This window comes from Carya illinoinensis, chromosome 6, assembly GCF_018687715.1.
Source record: "Carya illinoinensis cultivar Pawnee chromosome 6, C.illinoinensisPawnee_v1, whole genome shotgun sequence".
NCBI classification, from domain to species: Eukaryota; Viridiplantae; Streptophyta; class Magnoliopsida; order Fagales; family Juglandaceae; genus Carya; species Carya illinoinensis.
Genome location: NC_056757.1, coordinates 29,624,703 through 29,642,597, shown reverse-complemented (window position 1 = coordinate 29,642,597; position 17,895 = coordinate 29,624,703). Strand labels below are relative to the sequence as shown.

The following is a 17,895-nucleotide window of genomic DNA, read 5'->3' as shown; positions in this document are numbered from 1 at the left end:
TAATTAGATGATAAAATTAAAAAGTATTTGTGTTTATAGTGTTCGAATATTGAGATGAGAATTGAAATAAGATGAAATAAAATGAAAGTATCTCTCTATTCAAACCAGACCTTAATTATTAATTAAGCACAAACTTCATGGCTCGAGATTATTTATACAACATACTCCACTAATTAAAAAGAAGGAAAGGAAAAGCAGAAACTATTTAAAGGTCGGAAAAACGGATACTCAAACATGACTATTTAAAACGCCTTTTTTAAAAATAAATAAATAAAAGTTTCAAGTTGTTGATGAATTTTAATTAAGAAAAATTTTATACACCACACTATCATTCCACTTTATGATACAACACATTTGTTACCATTGAATAAAATTTCAAAAGTGATAAATGTGTCATAGTGAGCTGAAAGTGAGACAAGATTGTAGTGTATAACATTACTTTTTAACCAAATACTTCATTATATATAGATGCCAAGACATATGTGGAAGAGGAGATGAGGTTTTGATAACTCTTACAAGATTATATATATAGGTTTTCTAAGGAAACAAAAGAATACTTAATTACTTAGCCAATTAGTACTGTTGATGTCGTGTTTCGTACACTTATGAGCCAAGCTCTCAGAAGTTCGGGTCTTTGGTCATGGTGGCCTTTGAACACAGAAAAGAGATTGGAAGAAGGTGGCCTCTTGGGTGGCCAGAGGAGTCTCCGATGCCTAAGTAAGTAAAATATTTAGAAAGTATGGAGGAGCGTAAAGAGAAGTAGAGAATCCAAAAAATATAACGAGTGTGTAGAGTATTGCCTTTGCTTCGAAACTTAGAGGTTCCCTTTTATATCTTGCCTCGAGGGTCAAGCAGCCATGGCTTGCAGCTGGGGGGAGGGATGTCCTCCTAAAATCCATTTCGCAATATCCATTTAATATGGTGTGGCCCTATGAGAAATGCATTTAATGTGACGTGATCCTCTGGTAAGCGCATTTAATGGAGCGTGATCTTTTGTTTCGTTTTAGGGTTCAATTCCGTCGAAATTGCGTGTTCTTCTTCCATTTTTGCTAGGGCAGCTTTCCTGTTCTCCTAGAATAGTGGACTGTCATAAGCCTCGAAGCCCCGAAACCAGTTTATGTGGGTCGAGAGCCCTTGATCGGGCCACCAAGTGGTTTGGTGGGTACATGCCTCTAGATACTAAGCTTGACCTCTAGGCCTTATCAACTTGGGGGAAAAATCCCCCAACAGTTATCCCACAAATTCTCACGATGAAGGTAAATGATGAGCAGCCAAGGGTTGGCTTGGACTCCATCGTGGGAGGGATAAAGTAACTTTCGGTATTACACCCATCCCTTTGGTATCCTATAGAGAGGTAATAGGTCAGTATAGATTTAATCGTTGGATGAGACATTCATAGGCAAAGATTACTACTGATGGAGATTTTGACCTTATTCATTTAATTCCTAAAAAAACTAGCGTTTTCCATTGATAAAGTTCATACATCAGAAAATAAAATTTACACAGTTTCCTCCTTGCTTTTCCTATATGTGCCCTCTTCCCCTCCTCCAGCCACGGTAGATTGAGTTTTCAAAAAAAGCTAGTTGTGGCTTCATGTGGGGCGCATATCAGCATTGTTCATTGGTCTTAACGGGTTGGGGGTGCATCGTGGGCACTTCCCAGGCCTCAGCTTCAGCTCTTACATGTAACACTCGCGCGCTAAAACCTGTTCTCAGCGAACTTTCCCTACTCCTTGAGCATTTGGAAACTTTATCTTTAGATGATAAGTGGAGTTTTGAGTTTATTGAGGGTCGGCCGGCCAATGATAGCATTGTAAGAGGAGGGAGCCTTCACAACCAAGAATAAGAGAATGGGGCATTCACAACCAATAACTCAACCATGATAGGGGTCGTGCAGCGAGCGTTGCCTGCCAAGACAAACAGGGTGATTGTCCCAGCATGCTGGACCATCTCTTCGAAGAAACCTTTGAGTGGTATCGGTGCTAGTTGGAGTTGGGTAATGTCTATTCCTATGAGGGTAAACACTTTCCAAAACAGGATGTCAGCTGAGCTGCCGTTGTCAATAAAGATCCTCCTCGTGGTGAAGTTGGCAATTTGCATGGTCAGCACCAGAGTGTTTTCGTGCGGGAAAAGGACTCCCTCCTCATCATCTTCCCCGAAGAAGATCATGGGAGTAGGCTCGCCCCCCCTGTACTTAGTTGGGTGGTACGCTGTCGAGTACACCTCTCGATAACGGGCCTCCCTAGCGTGTGCCTTCCTCTCGAAAGAGGTCATTCCTCCATTGGCAAATCCCCCCACTATGGTTCTGATTTTTTCCATCGACGGTATTTCTTGGTGCGACAATTGGTGGGGTCCTCGCTTGGCTTCTCTTTTTTGCAGGCTTTCCACTCTCTTTTACCTATAAGTCCTATCAGGACTTCTTTCTCAGGACTGCCTAGTGCCTCCTCTACACCTGTTCCTCTCGTCGAAATGGGGAGTACCTCAACGCTGACCGATCAATCCGATCCATCCTTCCTTGCAAGGAACGACACTCGCCCATATTGTGGGTAGTTGACTGGTGGTAGGTGCAGTAGTGGTGCATAGGTTGGTTATCTTCTTGGGTGGGCTGGCACTCATCCCTCTGGATGGTGAACACTGACTGGTCCTACTGATATCTTGCATTCCTTGATGAGGGCCCCTCCTTCCTCCCCTCACTTACCTTCCTTTTCTACCTTTTTGTGAGCGAGGCCCTTAGCTGGGGCCTTTCCCTTCCTGTTTACTCGCTCTAATTCATTCTTTCTTGATTCGGTTAGGGTATGAAGTGTATTCTTAATGTTGATGAAGTTGTCGGCTTGGTTCATGAACTCCCGTAAGGTTCTTTGCCAGCTCTGCCATGAATGCAGACTGGGGCTATACTCCCCTTAAGAGAGTCGCCAGGGTAATCTTCTCATTGTAGTCCTCTACTGTCATGCACTCTTTGTTAAACCCAGCCATGTACGCCTTCAGGCTCTCATCATCTCTCTGCTTGATGGTAAGAATGAATATCATGGGGCCTCTCTTCTCCTGCTGGCCATGAAGTGTGTGAGGAATAGGTGGCCAGCTCCCTAAAACTATTTATGGAGTCGGGCCCCAGGGAACTAAACCGTATCCTTGCTGGTCCTTGCAAGGTTAATGGGAAGGCCCTATAAGTCACCTTCTTGGGGCAATGATGCAAGGTCATGTGCTCATTGAAAGTTTCGAAGTGCTCAACCGGGTCTTAGGTTCCATTGTACATCTCCATAGGAGGGACCCAAAAACAAACCTCATCCCGGCTTTATATGCTTTTGTGGATGAAGAAAAAAATTGTATTTTCGCAATCTGTCAAAAGCAGTCATGCTCGTTTTGCTCCTTGAACATAAGGTTTAACTACAATTAGGTTTAGCTTGAATGAGGATAGGTATAGTCACCCTTCGTACCAGAAGCGAACCTACGTTCACCTAAGAGGGGGCCATGGCCCCCCCAAAATTAACAAAATAAAATAAAATATACCATAATTTATAATAATAATTTTATAAATACACAAAATGGCCCCCCAAAAAAATTTATAATTCCTACATACTTTGCAAAATTTTATAAAATTTCAATGTGCTTAAAAATGTCTCTCCATCTCTTTTCCTTATAGTCCTACAATTTTGTATAACTTATATATATATTATTTATTTTCAAGAGTATGAACTCACTAAAATTAAATCAAAACTAAGTTTAGGAGAAACAATAAACTTATTAATATGAATTCCAAAGTTTTTTATTATACAATGTTAGGTTTCTTAATTAATATGGAATCCAAAGTGAAAATACAACAAAAATCAATTAAGGTTGGTGATCTATATGAAAAATAGTTGAGAAGTTTTATCCTCTAGACTTTATTGAGCACAAAAAAATAACGTTATTTAAGATCTCAATTATAGTATTATCTGCTTCATACCGTCATCACTTCTGCACTGTATACGCAGGCTTGTGCTAATGAGTAGCTGGTCCACCGATAACAAGTTGCCCATTTTCCTTGCCATCTTCTCATACTTTCCTTTGAGGTTGTGTAGTTCGTCTTGTATGTTCTTCCTTTCTTCATGCTCGTTGTCGCCTCTTCCCGCACTTCTAGATTCGTGATGTTCACTGGCTCTGGGCTATTCATCATGCAATAGTTCTTGGATGTTATCCTTGAGGATCTTGTTTTCCTCGTGGAGGACACTCACCTTAGTAGTTAGCTTCTATATGAGTTGCTCCATTGCTGCTATTCTGGCTCCATGTTTGCTAACGTTGCTTCCTCTTGGTCCCGTTATTTAAGAACGGATTCTCGTAGGCATACGAAGAATAAGTAAAAGTTTTCAAGGATCCCACAAACGATGTCATTGTTGACATCAAGTTTCGTATACCTAGGGTCAAGCTCTCAAAAGTCTGAGTCTTCAGTTTTGGCAGCCTGTAAACACAGAAAAAAGATCAGCAGTAAGTGACCCTTGGGTGGCCAAGGGAGTCTCAAATGCCTAAGATGCTTAGAAAGTATGTGGGAGCGTGGAGAGTAGAGAATCCAAAAAATATAACGAGTGCATAGAATGTCACCCTTGCTTCAATACCTGGGAGTAGGGGTGTAAAAAAAAAAAAGGCAAACCAGAAAAGATCGAACCAAACCGATGGGATTGGTTCAGTCCGGTACCAATTTTATTTTTCTTAAAATCGATCAAAATTTGTCTGGTTCTCATTTTTCTTTTTCTAAAACCGGATTGAACCAGCTTAAATATATGTTTTAATTTTTTTCTATTGTATATAATTTTTATATATAATATATAATTATATATAAAATAGTTTTGAATTATATAATAAATTACTAATTAATATAATTTTAAATTTTAAAATCTTATATCATTTTGTTTATTGTATTAATAGTTATACTAATACTATATTACTATATATTATAATATACTATAATATATTATATAATATAATATATAATATAGTACATTAAAATAAAAAAAACTAGACTGTAAACCAGTAAAATTGAAGTACTTGTTTAGGAGGATAACCGATGCATAATCAGTTTTGTAAAATATAAAACTGGTGTATACCGGTTCGATCCTAAATTTTGTTTAAAACCAGACCGATTACACCCCTACCTGGAAGTTCCCTTTTATACCTTGCCTTAAGGGCTAGGCAGCCATGCCCTACAGCTAGGGGAGGGATGTCCTCTTGAAGTTGCTTCCGCCATACCTATTTAATGCGGCGTGACCTTTTGAAAAATGCATTTAATGCGATGTAATTTTCTAGTGAGCGCATTTGATACGATGTGAGCCTTTGTTTCATTTTAGGGTTCAGTCTCGTTGAGATGACATGTTCTTCTTCTCTTTTTTGCTAAGGCAACTTTCCCATGTTCCTAAAATAGTAGACTATCCTCCCCTCGAAGCCCCAAAATCGGTTTATATGAGTCAAGAGCCCTTGATCGGGCCTCCAAGTAACTTGGTGGGTACAAACCTTTGAATATTGAGCTCAGCCTTTGGACCGGGGGGGGGGGGGGACCCCAACAATTATTATCTCAATCTCATGAAGAAACTTTAATTGCCTAAGTAATAAAGTTTAAGATCAAGAATAGTAATACAAATAAATGATAAAATTACATATAACAATTAATTCAATATCCATGGCTAAACTCATATAGATTCTTACTTTTTGGTACCTGCTGCTTCTTTAAATTTTTAATATACTATAATTTGAGTCTTTTAGATTCCTTATAAGATCTTTCAAACACTATGAATCTCATTCACCACTCTCGTATTAAATGTAGGATATTGTAACTAGGGTTGTATGCTGACCCGACCCGAACCGAAAAGATGATGTTTCGACCTGAAGTTGCACTGTTCCGAACGGAATTGTTCCGTAACTCTTCCGTTACCCGATTACCCGATCTGAAAATTTTTGGATCGGAATCGGTTATTCCGTTTTGTCATGAGTTGTTGTCAAGTCTGTCCCAATCTTGCCGAAAGAACACAGAGAAAAGGCAAAGAAAAAGAAACGGCGATGAGGTAACTGAACCAAGCGGCCAGATCGGAGACGTTGAGGTTGGGAGACGGAGCAAGATGAGGGGGCAAAGCTAAACCCAGGTAGTGATCAAGTGGGTAGATTAGAGACGAAGCCGTAGTTCAAGCCTAAAGCCGGAAGCGTCTTTCCGAAGAAGAAGAAGTTGGTGGTTGAGAGACAGCGAGTTAGGGCTGAGATGGGCGAGTCGCGAGTGTGAGGCTGGGAGACAGAGAGTTGCAGAGAGGGAACTGAGAGCTGGTGGCTGGGCGTAATGCGTAGGGCGTAGGTTTTGGAAGAAATGAAGAACGAAAATGCAGAGCAGCAAATTGGGGGGGGGGGGGGAATTGGGAATGGGGGAGATTTTGTAGTGTGAACGGCGTCGTTCAAAGCATTAGTCGGTTAACGGGTAATTACCCGACCTGGTTTGTTTCAAACAGTTAGTAACTGGAAATACTCGATTCCGACCCGTTTCTGTTCTGGTCCTGTTAATTTGCATCGAATTGGGTCGAAATTTTTGTGTCGGGTCGGGTTGCGGCTTAATTGTTCACCCCTAATTGTACCTACAAGAAAATAAACATTTATGATGAATTTTTGCAATGAAAATGACTATTTGTGACAAGTATAGATTCATTTTGACAATAAATAATTATTTTTGTAAGAAATAACAATTAGCAAATAAACAGTTTTATTATAGTGTTACTTATATCGTCACAATCACTTACTTCATAAAATATCTTTTATATAAATATATATATATATATATATATATATATATATATCATTTCATGGAGATATAAAAAGGCTGGATGCAAGCACGTACGGACGTAGAGCAAATACAAGCAAATAGAATACATTATACATATATGCATCTAGCAATGCTGCAATTGGTTTGCTTAAACGCCATGATTGCAGTAAAGCATCCAATGGCACATTTCATTCATTAAACTTCAACGTCCAGCTTCTTGCCCTTAGTCCAATATCATCGAGGCTAAGCCAATACAATACGAGCCACGAGGGACCAGTAGTCATGTTCCAGAATATTCGGATTAATTATTATTATCATTTGGGTATCACTCACATGATCTCATTCTCATGACACAGCTATTTCCATTTCTTTTTAGGATAAAAAAAGACTCAACTTTGCACGAAGCACAGCTCCGGAGGAATATGAAAATTGAAAACACCACCACTAAGTTTTGTGCAATAGCACAGCCAATAAGTAGCATTGAATAAAAGAAGAAGATAATGGCTGTCCATATAGCGTGGCACAAAAACAAACACATCTACTACGAAAACAATGAATAGGAATTCCACCAACAGGAATGTGACAAAAAAAATTATAACAAAAGGAGAAGAAGAAGAAGAATGAAATGCAGAAAAGCAGTGGTTCTTTACCAGTATGCAGGAAAATATTGATTTATTCTGCGTTAATATCCTTCTAGGAGATTTCCCTCGATATGAAAAAGAAGGAAAGAAGAAGAAAAGCTAAGTGGAATTCTCTCTGATAACACTGTTGATAGTTACAATTCCAGTAGTTGCAGTCATTCAACAAATGACACAACAACCACCGTGCATCTTTTGGTGATTTTAGGACCGTGCTCACACAGATTTTCCACCAAAAATCTCTACCGATCAGTGCGAAGCTTTTTTCCTTTTTTTTTATTCATTTTTTTTTTACTATTTTTTTAAACTATTTAAATATTTTTAAAAAATAAATAAATAAGTATATATTCATTTAAAAACAATTACTTAATAGTTAAGTAAAAAAATTTTTTAAAAAAAATAAAAAAACATTTCGGCAGAGATTTTCTACCACTAGTATTTTTCTTTTATTATTACTATTATTATAATTATAGATACTGGTTCTGGGGAGATTATTTCCACTAATAGAAAGGTACAGAAATTTGCCAGCTTACCCACTACTGCATTCCCATAAAGAGAAGGCGGTGGCCCTGAGCCTGAGGTCAGCCCTGAAGCAGCAGGACAAGCTCTGTACATGTTTTATAATTCAATACAAATACAAATAAAAAATTGGACGTACCTTTCTTTACGGTGACTGACGTAGTGGAAATTGGAAGAATTCCTGAGAAACTGATGCTAGATAATCCTCCACCTGGTTATGGCAGATCATGTTAGTAGATAGGGTAAAGCTTCACCAAAGAGTGGCACGAAAGAGTAATAATACAGGTCCTCGGCGTGTATTTATACTTGTTTTGGATGGCATAAGGAAGTTTGTATCTTGAATCCATGCATCCCGTCACCGAAATCAGCGATTAAGATCATTATCTCCTTTTGTATCCTGATTGATTTGTTCCATCTTGCTACAATAACGTTACCATCAAAGAAAAAAACACCACACTTCTTTTAAAAAAATAGATAACTATATGAATCACATGAAAAAATTAATTTTTTAATAGTAAATCCTATTTTTTATTTATATCTAGCAACTAGCATTACTCTTTTTTCATAGAGGCTACGCAAATCTTACGCACCCCACAACTAAACGATATACAAATCACTTAAAAAAATAATAATCTCTTTTATGGCAAGTACTTGTACCACGTCCTTACAGTGCCAATAAATATGAAACAACACCACCTCGAAACCACACCCCCCCCCCCCCCCCCCCCCCCCCCCTCTCTTCTCTCTTTCCAGGAGTGTACTGAGGATGATCCAAAAATTCAAATAGCTTGAGATACAAACTACCAAACAAAAAATGAGAGAAAATCTGCCTAAGGAAATCGGCAGGAGTGATACATTATGAGTCAAAATCAGAATATGGATAGCACACCCCATGAATTACTGAATTCACTAATCGCCAGACTGTTGAATCTATCAACCCAAATTTGAAACTTCCAGCGAGTACCGGCAAGGTTGTGCCTTGAACGTGAGCAAAAGGCTTATCTTGGAGGAGGTGGAGGAATGTGGGATTTCGCCATTCCCACCCACGCAACAATTCCAACCGCTAGGATAATCCATCCAAATATGTCATATTTGAGATCACTGCTCTTCTTCTTTGAACCCTGGAAAAAAATTATATAGCAGGCTCAATTATCCAACAAAAATGAAATGAAGCAAATTTAAACCTATAAAGAACAGACAAGAAAGTTATAGATCATCTCTCCTGCCAAAGGATGGTAAATTGGTGAATGATGCAACAGCAATCACCATGTGTATGCGTGCATATCTAGAGCAATTTCGAAATTAGGCTTTAAGCTTAACTTAATCACCTACGAATGTTTTTTTTCATAAGTAATTACCTACAAATGTACAGAAAACAAGCGTATTACACTTTTATCCAAAATAATTATTTACTAATATCATTTTTCCATGGGCAGAAACAAGCCCAAAATGTGTCTGCCTGTGGATGTGTGCATAGAAGATGATAATCCACAGACACTTGCACAACTAGCCAGCATCCCTGTATCTGATCTTTAGAGGGTTGTGAAACCTATCTCCTCTTTCAAATGTGACACGAAAAATTGACAACATATAAGAGTTAAATATATTCACACCCAGGGTATATACTCTGTTCAAATCATAAAGATGAGCCACATCACAAATAACATGCAGAACAAACATATGCTCATAGATGACAACTGATACCCAAATAAAAGATGTAAACATGAGAGGACATTAGCTCTAACCAAGACAATACATGTTGTCTCATGTTGGGCCACAACTGAATTTAGTGATAACCCAAATGATATCCAAAACAATCGTTTGCCATGGATTTTGAATTGCTAGATTTATAATTTCAATAAATCATTCAACTGCAAATCAGCCCAAGCTTTGGCCTTGTTACTTCTGGGTTATGTAACTACATGATCCTATTTGTAAGATGAGAAGCCGGAAGTATGGCCAATAGGTGAAAGGAGGGGTACATTAAGATTGTTCAATCATGTGCAGCGAAAAATGGGACTGATTAAGAAGTATGGGTAAGAGCAAGTCATGGATGAAAGAACACAAAATGAATGATGATTCCATGAAGGTGACCCAAAAAACGGACATAAGGGGCGCCCCAATCCAGACCGGACCCAACCACAACCAGCTTAACAATCCAATCAGAATCTGTTTCAAAATTCAATGCGACAAGTATTTAGTAATGCATCAAGATATGATCCAAATATGGACGTTTATTATATTAATCTCAGGCTTTCTCCCAAACCAGGAACCTAAATATATCACATCTCACACAGAATAGGTGTGATGGTTGAAGTACTAGACACTATAATCACATTATATCACACGCATCTGGAAACATAGTTGAATGGTGATGATGTGTTGGAGTTATTCTAGTTTTTTTCTATCCTTTTAGTCGCTGTGTGTGGGTATTTCCTCTTGTATACTTTCTACGTACTCGGGCTATGCCTATTCATGGTAATAAAATTCTTATTAATTATCAAAAAAAAAAAAAACCAGAGTTGACGAATGGCGGCAATGAGCAAAAAGAGCTATTGACTAAAACAGGCATCTCAAGCCCCATAAATTCTGTTAATCTAGACCATGCCTGCAATACAGTGGGACTTGACATCCAAACACAATCAACAAATCAAAGAACAAAAAGCCAACAGTGACTCTACAAGTTTGGAGAAATATTTTATATTATTAGAAATTTTGGAACAAAAAACGAAAGGCATTGGTCAATGATTTGTTCAACCCTAAAAAGGGTTTCCAGCCAAGTCAACAGGCTCTACACAATTACAGCTTACCGAATCCTCTTGCGTAAACTATAAAGTGAAGGAGAACTTTGACAATCTAACCTTTTCATTAACAGAAGCAGAAGCAGAAGCAGAAGATGCTCCACCCATAGTCTGTTGACCGAGCCCATGCTTGTGGATCTCCACGTGCAACTCTGGTGCCTAAGAACAATAAACAATGGGATCGAATTAATAGCATGAAAAATCATCAAAAAAGTCAATTGGCACTTTGGTTTATGAGGTAAAGACTAGACTATTTGAATTAGCAAGGATACAAGTAGGGGCAACACAATCCCACTCTCCACCGCACTTATGCATGGCCCAAACACTAAAGAAGCACTAAATTCTCTGCTAGATAATTAGTAGTGCCACACAAAACCATATATACTCTTTTTTCCCAAGCAATATTGAGACAATGCAATGTCATCATCTTAAAACTTTTTTGCTTAGAGAAAAAAATCATTTGAAAATACAATGCAAGTCGTTAGATTAAAATTCAGTATAGGATCATCGATAATAAGGTTAAAATGAATTAGGAGTAGAAACTTGTAAGTTACCTTATCTGTGACTTCTAAGGACTTGAGATAGAGCTCGTTGGATGGATCCTACAAAAACAAAATCTACCATCAAGCTTCTACGAGATTCTCTGACCTCAAAGAAAAAAATAATTTAAAAACTCAGAAACTGGAAATTTACCTCGTCTACTGCCTTTTGGAAACAGTCACGTGCCTTATCAAAAGCTACCTTTGCCTCATCAACGTCAGGAGTGAGAAATGCTTGGGACGTGTGGGCATTTCCCAGGCACCACAGAGCATCATGCTTCACTGGATCGATAAGCACAGCCTCCTCCAACTTCGCAATGGCATCTATAATATTCAAATTTCAAGCACATCAAATGTGAAGTTCAAAACTTTTTTGCAACAGACGTTCCAATAAAATTATGAAGTCCTAAGAATACCACTAATCATCATCTTCGAATCGGAAACATTTTGAAGTTGTGATAATTCAAGCAACGCTCCTCCCCATTTTGTCAGATTCTGCAGAGATTTCACGTATCCAATCATACAATAATTTCATAACTCACACCACTAAAAATAAAATAAAAAACCACTACAAAAGGCCAATAATCAAGTATCCCAGGGGGTTCATAACACATAGAATGGGAATAAATTCCAACAAGTATTTTAACAGATCAAATAAAGAAATTATATAAATAACATATATAGACAAAGCACGTACTAGAATGCGTGCGCAATGAACATTCATAATGATCACTACTCCTAGAACATTGATATTAACAGAGAGAGAAAGAGGAGGAGATACGAACATCGGCGTCACGAGGGTTCTTGACGTAGTTGGCTTCGGCAGTTTGGCGGGTGTGCTCGGAAAGGATGAGCCGATCGAACTCCTCTTGAGAAAACTCCATGATGGACAGACTGGTTGAGAAACGAGAATAGTCTGTGTAACTCCGACAGACAGACCAAGTCCTAGGGTTTCCAAAACTTGAAAGTTCCGACCGCCCCGAACCGAAATGCTGTCTTTACTCTTTAATTCCGTTTGGTTACTGGGATGAAATGTTTTAAATAATAATAAATAAAATATTATTATAATATAATTTTATATTAAAATTTAAAAAAAATAAAATTATTTATTATATTTTATATAAAAAATTAAAAAAATTATAATAATAAGTTAAAATAAAATGAGATAAATTTTTTAATTTTGTATAATTAGGACTATCTCTAATAGTTGTAATATTCAGTCGTAGAATAGACTCTAGTGGTGTAATTATTTAAAAAATTAATAAATATAAAATTTACATAAAAATAAATTAATTTTTTAATAATAAATTCTAAATTTTTTCATAATAACTACGACATTTGTGCTGTCTGTGCATTATGTAATTATATTTGTCTGTTTATAACATTACTTTTTATTATTTAAATAGTAAGATTTAATTTAGAAAAATGATTTGTGCTATGGAAGTTTCGTGCATTTTTTTAAAAAAATTATTAATTTAAAAGTCATGTAAAAATATTATTTTTAATGATAAATCTCAATTTTTTTAAAAAAATTATACATTCTAAAACTGTACCTTATTAATAATATCACTACATCCACTCCAGAAGAAAAAGATAGCCCAGCCCCTTCACCGAATACAATCCAGGAATACAAGTCTAGAATACTCTAGAATACCTTGTGAATTCATACGTGTCACTTTCTGTTATACCAAGAATATTCTCTCTTTATTTGTGTATAAATATCATCACTGTACTGCATATGAAATCAATGAAAATCATGTGAATATGTCTGTTTTACATCTCTTGCCTCTATTTCTATTACGGTAATCAGAGCCTAAAAATGACTTAGGTCCAGACTCTACCATGGGCGAAACACCTCCACCTTCTCCTCCACCTCCATTTTCGCCCAGCTTTTCCCTTTTCTTCTTCTACTCATCTTATCACTGTTAAGTTAAACCATGATAACCATCTTTTATGGAAGGCTCAACTCATGTCTTACCTCAAAGGACATAATCTTTATAGTTATATTGATGGATATATTGACACCCCCTAGCCACTCAACAAAAATTCCACAAAGCCCAGTCCTGATTACCTAGCCTAGAAACAACAAGATGAGGCCATTATGAGCATCCTTATTTCTTCACTTTTCGAAACCTTGATAACCCATGTTCTTGAAGCTTCCACATCTCGAGAAATCTGGACAATCCTAGAGAATCTCTTTGCAGCAAAGTCCCTATCTTGAATTATGCAAATTTAGTATCAGTTGACTACACTCAAGAAAGGTTTGGATTCTATTGCTGAGTACTATCAGAAAGCTAAGCTTCTTCGTGACGCCCTTGCAACTACTGGTAAAATCTTAACCTCTTGTGAGTTTATAACATTTTTGTTGGTTGGCTTGGGGTCAGGTTTTGAATCAATTGTAACCTCAATTACCACAATGGTCGAAAGGTTTAGCCCTTCACAAGTCTATAGTCATTTACTTACCCATGAGTCCAGATTGTCCCATCAACAGACTACCCTTACTGCATCCCCAGAATTTTCAGCCAACTCCACTTCCAAAAACTCTAATAATTACAGTAACAGAGGCCGAGGAGGTTATAGAGGATGTGGTAGAGGCTGAGATGGTGGTCGGTTCAATCAATCCTATTTTTCACCAAATCATTCATTCTGTCAAGTTTTTCAAAGAAAAGGTCATACAGCCCTCACATGTTACCATCGGTTCAATCATAGCTACCAATTAAACCCACCTCCTTCTTTATCTGCTCATTTCACATTTGCACCTTCTTTCACAAACGATAGAGCTTCATCTATTGATGGTATTTGGTATCCAGACTCTGCTGGTACACATCACTTCACTCACAAATTTTTTAATTTTTCTTTTAATCCATCTAAGTACAAGGGTGATGAATAAGTCCATGTCAGTGATGGCAGCTCTCTTCCTATCCATTACGTTGGCAGCTCTAATATTCCAACTACATCTGGCAATCTTCTTCTCTCTCAGCTCCATCATGTTCCTTCTATTTCTAAAAATTTAATTTCAGCCATAAAACTTTGTGAAGATAACTTCGTCTTTTTTGAGTTTCATTCCTCTTGTATTTATGTGAAGGATTCTCTTACCAAGAAAATCCTCCTTCAAGGTCATACTAGCAATGGGATGTATGTCTTTCCTCATGACCGGTCCTCTCATCATGCTTACACTGCTACTCGTGTTTCTCCTTCCCAATGGCACATGCGATTAGAACATCCATCAATGCAAATTTTTCACAGAATAATTTCACAAATTTCTCTTCCTATGAAGTCATCTCCTAAGCCTGGCTTATGCTCTTCTTGTTGTCAAGCAAAGCTTCATCAACTACCATATGCTTCTTATGATTCTCATTCAACAGCCCCGCTTCAACTTCTTTTTTCCGACTTCTGGGGTCCTGCTCCAGTCTTGTCACGAGGTGGTTTTAGATATTACTTGTCTTTTGTTGATGATTATAGCAGGTTTACATGGTTGTTTCCATTAAAATATAAATCTAATGTAGTCCTTATCTTGTTATCATTTAAACGTCATGTAGAAACTCTTCTTAATGCTAAAATATGTGCCTTACAATTTGATTAGAGTGGAGAATTTAGATCTCTCAACACTGTTTTACATTCTTTTGGAATTTCTCATCGTTTATCATATCCTTATGCTCACTCTCAAAATGGCTCGATTGAACGAAAATACTGGCACATCGTTGAGATCAAACTTGCATTACTTGCTCACTCTTCTACTCCTCAAAAATACTAGTCTAATGCCTTTACCACTGTAGTTTTCTTAATCAATTAACTACCTACTCAAGTTTTACATTATAAATCTCCTTTTGAAGTCTTGTTTCATAAGTGTCCAAATTATAATTTTTTGATGACCTTTGGCTGCATTTGTTGGGCTAACCTCAGACCTTATAATAAACATAAGATGAATTTTCGCTCCATTGGATGCGTATTTCTTGGCTATGGTACTGATCATCATGGGTATTTATGCTTTCATGTTCCAATTGCTCAAATGTACATCTCTCATGATGTACTATTTGATGAGTGTGAGTTTCCTTTTTCAAAACAATCTCCCATTCCGTTACCTTCTACTCAACCCATCCTTCTTGGACCTATTCTTTCACAGCCCACTAATTCGGTCATTCTTCCTAGTATTCTTTCCCATGTCTTTAATCCCATTAGGCCTCTGTTACCTTCCCCATGGCCCAACTCTCCCTCTTAGTCCATACATATCTCTCACACTTTGTTTGGCCCACACTCTATTACAACTCCTGAATCTTCACAATCTTCCGAGCCCACATTAGAACCCAATCCTTCGTCTTCATCAACTGGGGCACCTTCTCCTCTTGTCGAATAGCGTTCTCCCTCTCAGTTGCCACTTGCTTCAAATCATCCCATGCAAACCAGACCTAAATCCCAACTTCACTTCCCGAAAGTTCGAATAGATGGCATAATCTCTTGGCCTCAATCTCGCGCTCATGTAACATCTACTGTCACTCCAGACGAACCCACCTCTGTCAGTGAGGCATCCAAATTTTCAGAATGGAGAAAAGCCATGCAACTTGAGTTCAACACACTCCTCTCTAATAATACATGGACCTTGGTTCCTCTTTCTTCTTCTCAAAACCTTGTGGGATGTCGATAGATTTTTAAGACTAAACACTTTTTGGATGGTTCCATCGAGCGTAGAAAAGCAAGACTTGTAGCCAAAGGATACAGTCAACTTGAAGGCTTGGACTACTTAGAGACTTATAGCCTAGTGGTGAAGCCTACATCGATCCGGTTAGTTCTCTCTATTGCCATTACTTCTGGCTGGCCAATTCATCAATTAGATGTGCAAAATTCATTTTTGCATGGGACACTGGATGATGATTTTTTTATGTCACAACCCACTGGTTTTATTCACCCACAATTTCCTCATTATGTTTGTAAGCTCAATCGAGCATTATACGGCCTCATATAGGCCCCTCGTGTGTGGTACACATGTTTGAGTTCAAAATTGTTGGATTTGGGATTTGCTATGTCAAAGTCTGATACTTCATTGTTTATATATCGTCATCAATTAATGACCATTTATTTTTTAGTTTATGTTGATGATGTGGTCCTCACTGGTTCAAACCCACATGCTCTTGATCAACTTATTTCACTGTTAAGTGTTGATATTCATCTTAAAGATCTGGGTAATCTTCATTATTTCTTGGGCATAGAATATCATCGTGGTTCCACTGGTCTTGTACTTTCTCAGAGAAAATACATTCTTGACTTACTCAAGAAAACTAATATGACAAATTGCAAACCTGTGAGTACACCCATATCGTCTTCTACAAAACTCTTTGCATTTGATTCTACCTCTATGGAAGACCCATCATTATACAGGAGTGTGGTGGGTAGTTTGCAATATTTACTTTTTTCTAGACCCGATCTGGCCTTCTCAGTAAATCAGGTATGCCTGTTTATGCATGCACCCCGTGTATCTCATTGGCAAGCTATGAAATGTATTTTACGTTTTCTCGAGCAAACTCTGAACTATGGCCTGCTTATCACACCTTCCCCTTCTCCTCAACTGGCTGCCTTCTCCGATACTGACTGGGCAGGATGCCCAGATGATAGAAAGTCAACTGTAGGGTATTGTGCATTTTATGGCAAAAACTTGATCTGTTGGAGCTCCAAGAAGCAGTCCACCCTTGCAAGGACCAGCACTAAGGCTGAGTACAAGGCCTTAGTTCATGCAACATGTGAACTAATTTAGATACAGTCCCTCTTATCAGAATTGGAAATATTTTTGTCCAAGCCTCCAACTCTCTATTGTGATAATTTGGGAGCTACTTACCTCTCAGTGAACCTAGTGATGCATTCTTGCACAAAACATGTTGATATTGATTACCATTTTATGCGGGATCAAATTCATGCCAAAACACTTTAGGTGTCTTTTTTGTCCAGCAAAGACCAACTGGCTGATATTTTTACAAAGTCTCTTTCTACTTTTGGATTTTCCACACTTCGATCGAGCCTCACAATTCTTCCAGGATTGCTTGGCTCGCAGGGGCATATTAATAATATCACTACATCCACTCCAGGAGAGAAAGACAGCTCAGCCCTTTCACCGAATATAGCCCAGGAATACAAGTCTGGAATACTCTAGAATACTTTGTGAATTCATAGGTGTCACTTTCTGTTATACCAAAAATATTCTCTCTTTATTTGTGTATAAATATCACCACTATACTGCATATAAAATCAATGAAAATCACGTAAATATTTCTGTTTTACATCTCTTGACTCTATTTCTATTATACCTACTATTATTTTTTAAACTATACATTTTAAAAAAATGATTTGTACAATCCTAAGATGTGAAACTTCATCCATTCTCTTTGAGAAAAGAAGGTAAACTTAAAAAAATATGAAAAAAATATATTTTCAATGATGAATCTCATTTTTTTAAAAGATATTTTATTTAATTTAATATTTAAAAAAATAGTGTAAGAAAAAAAACCATTAACAGATTTGCCTGAAACTTGGGTAGAGACTCAATTTCTACAAGAAAAAAGTGTTACAGCAGTAAAAAGATCTCATAATTCATAAAAATAAATTTATAAATTAATATGATTTTATATATTATGTTAAATGTAC

At 37.4% G+C, this 17,895-nt stretch overlaps 2 protein-coding genes across 2 annotated transcripts; one reads left to right on the top strand and one right to left on the bottom strand.

Moving 5' to 3' along the window:
* Positions 1–8,542: 8,542 nt before the first annotated feature.
* Positions 8,543–12,284, bottom strand: LOC122314479 (mitochondrial import receptor subunit TOM20-like). Its single transcript, XM_043130101.1, has 6 exons — positions 12,051–12,284; positions 11,682–11,760; positions 11,420–11,589; positions 11,281–11,328; positions 10,787–10,885; positions 8,543–9,046 (listed from the first exon to the last, which is right to left on the bottom strand). Exons 1-6 carry the CDS (start codon positions 12,147–12,149, stop codon positions 8,924–8,926), a joined length of 618 nt encoding a protein of 205 aa, XP_042986035.1. The 5' UTR covers positions 12,150–12,284; the 3' UTR covers positions 8,543–8,923.
* A 4,043-nt stretch (positions 12,285–16,327) lies between these two features.
* On the top strand, positions 16,328–17,011 carry LOC122312741 (uncharacterized mitochondrial protein AtMg00810-like). The gene has a single exon (XM_043127404.1). It carries the CDS (start codon positions 16,328–16,330, stop codon positions 17,009–17,011), a length of 684 nt encoding a protein of 227 aa, XP_042983338.1.
* The last annotated feature ends 884 nt before the right edge of the window (positions 17,012–17,895 follow it).